Source organism: Urocitellus parryii, chromosome 11, assembly GCF_045843805.1.
Source record: "Urocitellus parryii isolate mUroPar1 chromosome 11, mUroPar1.hap1, whole genome shotgun sequence".
NCBI classification, from domain to species: domain Eukaryota; kingdom Metazoa; phylum Chordata; class Mammalia; order Rodentia; family Sciuridae; genus Urocitellus; species Urocitellus parryii.
In genome coordinates this window covers 16,859,635-16,871,903 of record NC_135541.1, presented here as the reverse complement: position 1 = coordinate 16,871,903, position 12,269 = coordinate 16,859,635, and the positions used below count along the sequence as shown (strand labels likewise).

The 12,269-nt window shown below is 38.3% G+C and overlaps 1 protein-coding gene across 2 annotated transcripts; it reads right to left on the bottom strand.

The window, feature by feature from the left end:
- Positions 1-380: 380 nt before the first annotated feature.
- Med18 (mediator complex subunit 18) lies at positions 381-11,453 on the bottom strand. 2 transcript variants are annotated; one of them, XM_026391737.2, is made up of 3 exons: positions 11,342-11,453; positions 10,645-10,785; positions 381-1,448 (listed from the first exon to the last, which is right to left on the bottom strand). In XM_026391737.2, the coding sequence occupies exons 2-3, from the start codon at positions 10,715-10,717 to the stop codon at positions 895-897; spliced, it is 627 nt and encodes a 208-aa protein (XP_026247522.1). In that variant the 5' UTR covers positions 10,718-10,785; positions 11,342-11,453; the 3' UTR covers positions 381-894. The 2 variants fall into 2 exon arrangements, with proteins under 2 accessions (XP_026247522.1, XP_026247523.1); XM_026391738.2 differs by having other exon boundaries at positions 11,357-11,453.
- Positions 11,454-12,269: the final 816 nt, after the last annotated feature.

Genomic DNA, 12,269 nt, shown 5'->3' with positions numbered 1-12,269 from the left:
ACTAAAGACTAGAAAGCTATATACCAAAATAGAATTAGTGTATTTCCTTAGATATTATTTTTACTATTTTGTACTTTAAAATGTCTCATCAACAAATGTGCCACTTTATGATAAGTGAGAACTACCATTTTCATAAAATTAAAACTAAGGGACTAGAGGTATAGCTCAGTGATAAAGTACCTGCCAAGCATGCTTGAGGCCCAGGGTTTAATCTTGAGCACCACAAACAAACAAAAAATTAAAACTAAGAATTACCCTTATTGTTGCTTCAACTGCTAATGAATCTCCCCTGAGGGTATAAAATAAGAGACCAAAGAAGCAGAATTATAGACATTTTTAAACAGCTTTTATTACTATTCAACACAAGCTCACAGGCTCTGTTACAAACCTTATACATAATAATTAAGAGACTTTTCTTTCCAAAGCTAATTTGTCCCAGTTTCCCTTCTTTATGCAGAGGGATTAGACATATTCTGTGTTATCCTGAGCCTTTAATTTAAAAAGGCTGCCATGGCTGGGTGTGGTGACACACACGTGTAATCCCAGCAGTTTGGGAGGCTGAGGCAGGAAGATACCAAGTTCAAAGCCAGCCTCAGCAACTTAGGGAGACCCTAAGCAACTCAGCGAGACCCTGTTTCTAAATAAAATACAAAAAAGGGCTGAGAATGTGGCTCAGTGGTTAAGCGTCCCTAGGTTCAGTTCCAAGTACCAAAAAATAAAAAATTTTAAAAATAAAAATAAAAAGGCTGCCATGAATGTGAAACCTCACGAGGAATACACGGCAAAGAACCAAGTAAATTCTCACTGTCCTTCCTGAGCAACACCTGGCTGGCAGTGGTATACTGGGGCATTTATAACATCTTTTTTCTAACATATGAGGACAGACTGTCTTAGTCACATGAGCCTTTTGGGGTCTATTTTCTCCAGGTGAACCAGAGGTTTCAGCTGCTCAGCAAAGTTCCTCATGTCATCAGAGACCACGTCCTGCCCAGCTGGTGCAACAACACTTAATTCCACAAGATAGGAGAGCGACAAGGCTTCAGTGCTGTCTGTGTTCCCTGGCACCAGGATGCGGAAAATCTTGTATACCATAATCTTCATAATGCCCTTACGAAACAAGTGTCCCTTGGCAACAAACTCATGGTCCATGCGGAAGCCCATTTCCATCAAGAAATCTGTGAGGTTTTCAGATGTGGCAATGTCCACACAGTTTCGCACCAAAGCATATCGGTTCTTGTCTCCCATTTCTGGCTGTCCCAGGTAACGCAGATGCCAGGGTGCCCCTGCTCTATCCATAGAGCGCCGGGCCCTCAGGACAAATGGGCTGGCCTGCTGGCCCTTCAGGAGGAATACCATCTCATGGTCAAGGAAAGTTTCAGGTTCCATGTTGTCACATAAACCACGAAGGCGGTGGATAAGGCTTTCCAAACTGTGGTCTAAAACACTTCCTAAAGAGGGAAAAAGCACTATTAAATCTCAGCTTTCATTTTGGGTCAAAGAATTAGCAAAGGATTATTTTAAAAAACAAAACAAAACAAAAATCTTAAATGAATAACCCAACAGTTTAGTGTAGTACTATGTAAAACACAGGCCTAATATATAAGGAGTTATATTGCCAAGCTATTGTATAACATTATGAGAAAGTTATTTCCCTTTCTTTAGGATCTCCCTAGAAATGCTAATGACCAGAGGTTCTTGCTCCTTGGCCTCAGAGCCTTTAAAAGACAACGGTGAGAATGTCGTTTATTTTAACAATTATATTTGTGGGATTGATTTTTTTTTTTCTTTTTTGGTGTTGGAGAGTAAACCCAGGGCCCCACTCATGCTAAGCAAGTGCTCTATCACTGAGCTATACCCCTGGCCACAATTATCTGCTATTTCCAGCAAGTTTTGTTTTGTTTTGTTTTGTGCGTATGTGTGCGTGTGTGTGTATGGTGCTGGGGACTGAACTCAGGGCTTTACTGCATGCTAGGCAAGTGCTCTACCACTGAACTATAACTCCAGCCCCATAAGTCTTCCATTTATGTAAGAACAAATAAAGTTTCTTTTTCTTTTTTTTTTTCTTTTGTGATGCTGGGGATTGAAAGATTGAACCCATGGCCTTGTACATGCTAGGCAAGTGTTCTACCACTGAGCCACATCCCCAGCTCTAAAATTTCCATTTTATATAATATATTTTTTGAAAAGAAAATGAACTGCTTCATAAAAACATTAATCTTAGTCCTCATTTATTCATCCTTCTGGCAGCATTTAACACAGTTGTTACAAATTATACCCTTGGCCTTTAGGACCCAAATCTCTCTTGGTTCTTCACCTAACTCAGTGACTATTCCTTTAAGTTTTCTATGCTTAATCTCTTCATCTTGCCTAAATGATGGAAGGTCCTACAACTCACTCCTGGTCCTTTTCTCTATCAATAGTCACTTTGCTAGGCATGGTGGCACATGTCCGTAATCCCAGCAATTCAGGAGGCTGAGGCAAAGGATCACAAGTTCAAGGTTAGCCTCAGAAACTTAGTGAAGGCCTAAGCAACTTAGTGAGACCCTATCTCAAAATTTAAAAATAAAAAGGGCCAGGGATATAGTTTAGTAGTAAATCACCCCTGCGTTCAAGCCCTGGTACCAAACAAACAAAAAAAACACCAAACACCCCCTCCTCCAAAATAAGTCTCTTCCTTCCTTGGTGACCTGATTTGATCCCATAGCTTTAAATACTATTTTATTTCTTGAGAATCCCACATTTAAATCATGAACTACAGACTCATATATCCAAACTGTCTACTCAATCTTTCCATTTGGATGCCTAACATACATCTTGTGTTGTTGTTGTTTCCAGGGATTGAACCCAAGGGCACTTAATACTGAGCCCCATCCCTAGAACTTTTTATTTTTATTTTGAGACAGGGTCTCACTAAGTTGCTTAGATGATCCCAGGTTTCATAATTATCTTTTTTTATTTTTATTTTTTGTAGTTGTAGATGGACAGAATGCCTTTATTTTATTTGTTTATTTTTATGTGGTGCTGAGGATCAAACCCAGTGCTCCAATGTGCTAGGCAAGCACTCTGCCACTGAGCTATAGCCCTAGCCCTCATAATGACTTTTAAATATTACTTTCATTTCCTTGAATCTGCCAAGCTCTTTCCTGCCTCGTGGTCTTTGCATTTGATCATCCCTGTGCCCTGACAACTCTTTTCCCTAATCATCTCATTTTCATCCTTTGGATCTCAGCACAGGTTCATCTACTTAGACCTTTTCTGACCACTCCAGCCCCTCAGTGCGGTTTTCCCCCAACCCTTCCCACCAATTATTCTATCATCTACCTTTTATTTCCTTGTATTTCTATTTTTTTATTTACTTTTTAGTTTTTTGTTTTCTCTAATAAACTGTAATCTCTGTAAGGTCAGGGCCTCCTACTGCCTAGCACAGTGTGCCCTGGCACAACTCTTAAATAAATCTTCAATCACATGCTTACCAGGACCTGGTGGTCCATTGCTGTACTTAGAACCCTGTTTGTTTTCAAATATTCAGTCTTTTGAATCTTACTATTAGTTTTTGCAATACAGTGACATTTTATAGTGCTCTAAAGAAAGTGTTTGGAATATCTGAAGGAAGAACATTTTTAGCATAAGGGATAAGAGAAATACATTGCCAAATACTTGTTATTTTCAGACAATAGTAGGCATGTCATTCTGGCTAAAGAGGCTGATCAAGGGGGAAAGTGGGAAGAGATAATGTTGGACAGATAACAGAGAACATAATATGTAGGATCTTGTAGAAATGGTCTAGATTATATTTTATTTTAAATCACATAGGAAACTGGAGGGTTCTGAGCAGAGGATTTATTTGCCTTATATTTTATTTATTTATTTTTCATATTTGCCTTATATTTTAAAAAAGACCACTTGCCTATTGTGTAGATTAAAGAAGACAAGGTTGATGAACCAGGCATGATGGCACATGCCTATAGTCCCAGTTATTAAGGAGGTAGAAGGATCACTTGAACTCAGGAATTCAAAGCCAACTTAGGCAACACAGCAAGACCACATTTAAAAAAAAAAAAAAAAAAAGGCAAAGGTGGAGACAGGTTACTGCAAAGGCAAGGCAAAAATGAAAGCAAGGTGGACCAGGTAGAAATGATCAAGCGGGTGAAAGGTGGATTTTGCTTTTGTTTTAGAAATGTGGATTAGGTGGATATAGGATGTTGGAGAAAGAAGTCAAAGATGATTCCATGGTTTTTGGCCTGGGAAGATGAAAGCTGAGAGTTGCCATTTACTTTGATGGGAAGACTACAGGAGAAATAAGATTTTGAGGTGGAAAAATCAACAGTTTGATATTGAACAGGTTAGTGTTAGGAGCAGGGTGTGGTGGCACAAACCTAAAATCCTAGCAACTCAGGAGGCTGAGGCAGGAGAATTGCAAGTTCAAAGCCAGCCTCAGCAACTTAGCAAAGAATTTACAGCAAGAAAGCCTGCACTACAGAACATTCTTGGCAAAATATTCCACAAGGAGGAAATGAAAAACAACAATGAAAATTTGCAGAAGGAAAAACTATAATAAAGGAAAAGCCAATCAAAGGAGAAACCAAGTCAAGTTTAATGCAAAAATAAACAAAAATGACTGGAAATACAAATCATGTCTCAATAATAAACCTGAAAGTTAATGGCCTAAACTCACCAACCAAAAGACTGGTAGACTGGATTAAAAAAAAGACCCAACAATATGCTGCCTTCAAGAGACTCAACTCATAGGAAAAGATGTTCACAGACTGAAGGTGAAAGGTTGGGATAAAATATACCATTCACATGATCTGCATAAACAAGCAGGGGTTTCCATTCTCATATAAAATAAAGTAGACTTCAAGCCCAAGTTAATCAAAAGGGATAAAGATGGTCATTTCAGGAGCTGGGGTTGTGGCTCAAGTGGTAGTGTGACTTTAACATACCTCTTTCACCACTGGATAGATCTTCCAAACAAAAGCTAAACAAAGAAACTATAGAACTCAATAATACAATCAATAACTCAGACTTAACTGACATATAATAGAATATATTATCCATCAACGAGCAAATATATTTTCTTCTCAGAAGCACATGGATCCTTCTCTAAAATAGATCATATATTATGCCACAAAGCAACTCTTAGTAAATACAAAAAAGTAGAGTTACTACCCTGCATTCTACCAGACTACAATGGAATGAAATTAGGAATCAATGATAAAATAAAAAAATAAAAGCTACTCTGATACCTGGAGACTGAATAAAATGCTACTGAATGAACAATGGGTTGCAAAAGATATCAAGGAGGAGATTAAAAAATTCTTCGAGGTAAATGAGAACACTGATACAACATATTGAAATCTCTGGGACAGTATGAAAACAGTTTTTTTTTTTTATGTTAGAGCCACTTTGGAAGACAGTTGGACAATTTCTTTTTTTATATATATTTATTTTTTAGTTATCAGCGGACACATCTTTGTTTTGTATGTGGTGCTGAGGATCGAACCCGGGCCACACGCATACCAGGCGAGCGCGCTACCGCTTGAGCCACATCCCCAGCCCTGAAAACAGTTTTAAGAGGAAAATTCATTTCATGGAGTTCATTCCTTCAAAGAAGAAAATGTCAACAAATAAATGACCTAACATTATATCTCAAAACCCTAGAAAAAGAAAAACAAATCAATCTCAAAAGCAGAAGATAGGAAATAATTAAATTAGAGCTGAAATCAATGAAATTGAAACAAAAGAAACAATTGAAAATATTGACAAAACAAAAAATTGGTGCTTTGAAAAAATAAATGAAAATGATAAACCATTAGCCATGCTAATGAGAAGAAGGAAAGAGAAAATTCAGATTACTAACATCCATGATGAGAAAGGAAATATCTCAACTGACACTACAGAAATTATTTTGAAAATTTGTCCTCCAATGAAACAGAAAATATCGAAGGCATCAACAAATTTCTAGAGGTATATGATATACCCAAACTAAATCAGGATTATATACACAATTTCAAGCAAGGAAATAGAGGACATCACCAACCAAGAAAAGCCCAGGACTAGATGGATACACAGCTGAGTTCTACAAGACCTTTAAAGAAGAACTAACACCAATACTCCTCAAAACTATTTCATGAAATAGAAAAAGAGGGAACACTTCCAAACTCATTCCATGAGGCCAATGTCACCTGATTCCAAAACCAGACAAAGACAAAGACACATCAAAGAAAGAAAACTCAGAACAATATCTCTAATGAATATAGATGCAAAAATTCTCAATAAAATTCTGGCAAACTGAAAACAACAAAAGCACATCAAAAGATAATGCACCACGATCAAGTAGGGTTCATCCAAGGGATGTAAGGTTGGTTCAACATACGGAAATCAATAAACGTAATTCGTCACATCAATAGACTCAAAGATAAAAATCATATGATCATCTCAATAGATGCAGAGAAAGGATTTGACAAAATATAGCACCCCTTCATGTTCAAAACACTAGAAAAATAGGGATGTCAGGAATATATCTCAACACTGTAAAAGCTATCTATGCAAAGCCCCAGGCCAACATCATTCTAAATGGAGAAAAATTGAAAGCATTCCCTCTAAAAACTGGAGTAAGACAGGGATGCCCTCTTTCACCACTTCTATTTAACACAGTTCTTGAAACTCTAGCCAGTGCAATTAGACAGACGAAAGAAATTAAAGGGATATGGATAGGAAAAGAAGAACTCAAATTATTTCTATTTGCCAACGATGATTCTATACCTAGAAGACCCAAAATATCCCACCAGGAATCTTCTAGAACTAATAAATGAATTCAGCAAAGTAGCAGGATATAAAATCAACACCCATAAATCAAAGGCATTTCTGTACATCAATGACAAATCCTCAGAAAGAGAAACTAGGAAAACCACCCCATTTACAATAGCTTCAAAAAGGAAAAAAAGAAATACTTGTGAATCAACTTAATGAAAGAGGTGAAAGACCTCTACAATGAAAACTACAGAATGCTAAAGAAAGAAATTAAAGAAGACTTTAGAAGATGGAAAGATCTATCTTGTCCTTGGATAGGCAGAATTAATATTGCCAAAATGACCATACTACCAAAAGCACTATACAGATTCAATGCAATCCCAATCAAAATCCCAATGACACTCTTCATAGAAATAGAAAATGCAATCATGAAATTCATCTGGGAAAAATAAGAAACCCAGAATAGCCAAAGCAATTCTTAGCAAGAAGAATAAAGCTAGTGGCATTACTATTCTAGACCTTAAACTATACTACAGAGGAATAGTAACAAAAACAGCATGGTATTGGCACCAAAATAGACCTGTAGACCAATGGAACAGAATAGAGGACACAAAGACAAACCTACATAATTACAGTTATCTCATATTAGACAAAGGCGCCAAAAACATATATTGGAGAAAAGATAGCCTCTTCGACAAATGGTGCTGGGAAAACCGGAAATCCACATGTAACAAAATGAAATTAAACTTCTCTCACCATGCACAAAACTCAACTCAAAGTGGATTAAGGACCTAAGAATTAAACCAGAGACCTTGCACCGAATAGAAGAATAGGTAGGCCTAAATCCCAATCATGTCAGATTAGGCCCCAGCTTCCTTAATAAGACTCCTAAAGCATAAGAATTAAAACCAAGAGTCAATAAATGGGATGGATTCAAACTAAAAAGCTTTGTCTCAGCAAAAGAAACAACCAGTGAGGTGAATAGAGAACCTACAGAATGGGAGCAAATCTTTACCACAAACACATCAGATAAAGCACTAATCTCTAGGATATATAAAGCACTCAAAAACCTTAACACAAGAAAAACAAATAACCCAATCAATAAATGGGCCAAGGAACTGAACAGACATTTCTCAGAAGAGGACATACAATTAATCAACAAATATATGAAAAAATGTTCAACATCTCTAGCAATTAGAGAAATGAAAACCAAAACTTTCATCTTACTCTAGTCAGAATGGTAACTATCAAGAATACAAACAACAGTAAGTGTTGGCAAGGATGTGAGGGAAAAGGCACACTCATACATTGCTGGTGGGACTGCAAATTGGTGCAGCCAATCTGGAAAGCAGTACAGAGAATCCTTGGAAAATTGGAATGGAACCACTGTTTGACCTAGCTATCCTCGGTTTATACCCAAGGGACTTAAAAACAGCATGCTCCAGGGACACAGCCACATCAATGTTTATAACAACACAATTCAAAATGGCTAAATTGTGGAACCAACCCAGATGCCCTTCTCTAGTGATTAGTGATATTGAACCTCTCATATGCTTGTAGGCCATTTGTATGTCTTCTTTGCAGAATTCTCTATTTAGCCTTTGCCTACTGTTCTTTTTTTTTCTTTTGGTCCAACAGCTAGCATATGATTTTATTTATTTATTTATTTAAATTATTTATTTATTCTAATTTACTCAGCATTAAGAGAATAAAATCATGGCATTTGCAGGTAAATGGATGGAGTTAGAGAATATAATGCTAAGTGAAGTAAGCCAATCCCCAAAAAACCAAAGGCTGAATGTTTTCTTTGATATGAGGATACTGAATCATAATGGTGATGGGGGGGAGCATGAGAGGAATGGAGGAACTTTAGATAGGACAAAGGGGAGGGAAGGGAAGAGAGGGGGCGTGGGGATAGGAAAGAAGGTGGAATGAATTAGACATCACTACCCTAAGTACATGTATGAAGACACGAATGGTGTGAAAATACTTTATGTACAACCAGTGACTTGAAAATTTGTGCTCTATATGTGTAATATGAAATGTAATGCATTCGGCCATCATATAATAAATTAGAATAAATAAATAATTTAAATAAATAAATAAACACAATCATATGCTAGCTGCTGGACCAAAAAAACCACAATAAAGCCAGACACAGTGCAACACACCTGGAATCCCTATGGCTCAGGAAACTGAGATAGGAAGATTGTGAGTTCAACGCCAGACTCAGCAACTTTTTTTAAGGGGGCAGGTACTGAGGAATGAACCCAGGGGTTCTTAACCACTAAGTCCCATCCCCAGCCCTTTTTTATATTTTATTAGAGACAGGGTCTCACTGCATTGCTTAGGGCTTCACTAAATTGCTGAGGCTGGCTTTAAACTTACAATCCTCTTGCCTCAGCTTCCCAGGTCACTGGGATTATAGTCATGAGCCATCAACCCAGCCAGCCTCATTATATTCTCTAACTCCATCTATTTACCTGCAAATACCATAGTTTTATTCTCTTTTATTGCTGACCTTATCTCTAAATAAAATACACAAAAGGTTATGTGGCTCAGTGGTTAAGCACCCCTGGGTTCAATCCCTGGTACCAAAAAGAAAAAAGCACAGGGGCTGGGGCTGGGGTTCAGAGGTAGAGCGCTTGCCTAGCACATGTGAGGCGCTGGGTTTGATCCTCAGCAACACATAAAAATAAATAAATAAAATGAGAAGATATTGTGTCCAACTACAACTAAAAAAAAAGAGGTTATTCTGGCCAGGTTGGTGACAAATCCCTGTAATCCCAGCTACTTGAGAAGTTAAGGAAGGGTAATACAAAGAAGGATGGCAAGTTCAAGAGCAGCCTGAGGAATTTAGAAAGACCCTGTCTCAAAATAAAAAATTTTAAAAGGGCTGGGGTTGTAGCTCAGGGTATAGAACTTGCCTCACATGATATCGAACCTCTCATATGCTTATAGGCCATTTGTATGTCTTCTTTGCAGAATTGTCTATTAGCCTTTGCCTACTGTTCTTTTTTTTTGGTCCAACAGCTAGCATAGGATTTTATTTATTTATTTATTTAAATTATTTATTTATTCTAATTTATTATATGATGGCAAACTTTGGTATGTATACACAATGGAATATTACTCAGCATTAAGAGAATAAAATCATGGCATTTGCAGGTAAATAGATGGAGTTAAAAAATATAATGCTAAGTGAAGTAAGCCAATCTTTTTTTGGTTGAATCTCCAGTATGGAAAAAAGAGGGAGAGAGCGAGAGAGCGCGAGAGAGAGAGAGACAGAGACAGACATAGATAGATATGGAGATTGATTCTGTCCTATATCATAAAATGGATGAATCCCAAGTACATTACGCTAAATGAAATATGTCAGTCACAAAAAGACAAATACTGTATTATCCCACTCATATGAGGTATCTAAGATATTTGAAATGAGAAAGTAGAAAGATAGTTGCTAACATCTGGGAGTAGAAGAGAGGGGAAACTGTTATACTGACAAATTTATAGTGCTTAATGCATTTGAAACCATATTTTTAAAATATTGTTTCAGATGTAGTTGGACACAACACCTTTATTTTATTTTTATGTGGTGCTGAGGATCAAACCCAGCACTCCACATGTGCTAAGTGAGCACTCTACTGCTAAGCCAGGACCCCAGCCCCTTGAAACCATAATTTTAAGTTTAAAATAATTAAAAAAATAAGGAGCTTGGGGTAGAGGTTGTCTACCATGCATGAAGTTCAGTGTTCAATCCCCAGCACTGCAGGGGATGGAAATTGTCTGCTGAGTGTCAGAAACTATGCAGGTTACCTTTGTGTAAGCCTTTCATTTCCACAGAAGCTGAAAAGAGGAAAGCAGGTAATCCCAGCTTTCTGGTTTACTTACCCTGAAGCAGGTACTCCATCATGTTAATGGTGCCCCCAGTAACAGGCATCATGGTAACTGGGGGTGCCTCCATGGTGTCTGATTAATTGAAGACTACAGAACTGGACTCAGAGCACCCAGTAAGGTAAGGCACAGGATACCCTGGAAAAGTAACATTTGTTTATACATCAGAGATGGAGAGATACCAGGTTTGCATGGCATTGGCCCTGGAATCAAGATTAATTCATTCAAAACTTTTTGAGTATCCGCTTATGTGGCCAGTTCCAGGAACTGACGATATAGAAATATACAAAGAAAATTTGACCACGGAGTTACAGAGTAACATTCTAGTTTCAAGTTCTAAAACCTCAAAAAGTTATCTGTTCAACCTTGAGGAAGTCATGTAACCTCTCACCGTCTTTTCCCTATAAAATGGGGTCAAGGATACTAACCCTCCGGACTACGTGGCTCAAAAGAAATAACAGACATTCAATTACATTCGGAAAAACTGAAAAGTGACTTTAGAGATCTTGTCTTCCCTTCATTTTACAGATTAGACACAGAGGCACGGAGAGGGATACAAGGCAAGTCACAGTGCACATCAAGTCAGTAGCAGAGCCTGCGGCCGACTAGGAGAGAGCTCGCGGAAGCATGAAGTTCTTTTATAAAATGATAGTACAGATCGTCCTAAGCCGGCATCCCGGACGTGTGCACTTACACTGGAGAAACACACCTCCGCCCGCGCTCCACCCGCAGAGCCTTTGAGCGACAGTTACTCTCCAGACCTCAGAATACAGGAGCCTAGCAAGAAACACCACGAGCAAAACCGCCCCGCCTCCTTCTCTTCCCACTTCCGGCAGGAAGCCGACGTCGCGCAAACAAGGCGAGACACTGCCGCCTCGCGACGTAAGGGTGCCGAGAGGGTCAGAAATTGTTTCTTTGCGGGCAAGCGGAAACGCATGCGCAAACATGCGGCACTGGTTTGTACAGTAACTGCTCGGTGGTGGCAGGGGAAGCTTGACGTCATAGGCCCTCATCTAGGAAAATATTTATTTTTTTCCAAGTTCGATGACCCAGAGATGTTTTTGTGTAGGAGATCTCTTGGAACTGGTAGAAGTGAAGAAAGAACTTATGTTTAAACTTTGATCGCAGAAACGCTGACTCGGACAAGAAAGGGAGCTTCACGAAGAGAAGGGGAGAATGTTATAAAACAAAGACCTCTTTTTATTAGATACCTGAAGGTGAAAAGGAAGACGCCCTATATTGCTTACCATAATGTTGTGAGCAACTGGGGATCTCAGCAATAGCCTTATTTTTTTTTTCACTTTGCTATGGATATTAAACTCAATTTAAAAATATTGGGGGTGGCGTGCACCTGTAACTACTCAGGAGGCTGAGATGGGGTGGCTTGAGGCCATGGTTTGAGGCCAGCCTGAGCGATATAAGACAACCCAGGCTCAAAAATAAATAAAAAATATGGGGTGGGGGTTGTAAATTCAACATTTATTGAACTCTGCTAACGTCAAGCACAAAAAGTGTGGAGGGAGCAGGGATTAGGGAAAGATGAATGAAGCATTCACTTGAAATCCTGAAATTAAAAGGATACTAAAAAATTCAGTGATTAACAAATAATGTCTTACATAGTT

Coding starts and splice junctions, on each gene's coding strand:
- Med18 (XM_026391737.2), bottom strand. CDS start 10,717: ATGGAGGCACCCCCAGTTACCATGATGCCTGTTACTGGGGGCACCATT. Junction 1,449..10,644: donor GATGGAGTACCTGCTTCAGG/GTAAGTAAACCA, acceptor TTCCCTCTTTAG/GAAGTGTTTTAGACCACAGT.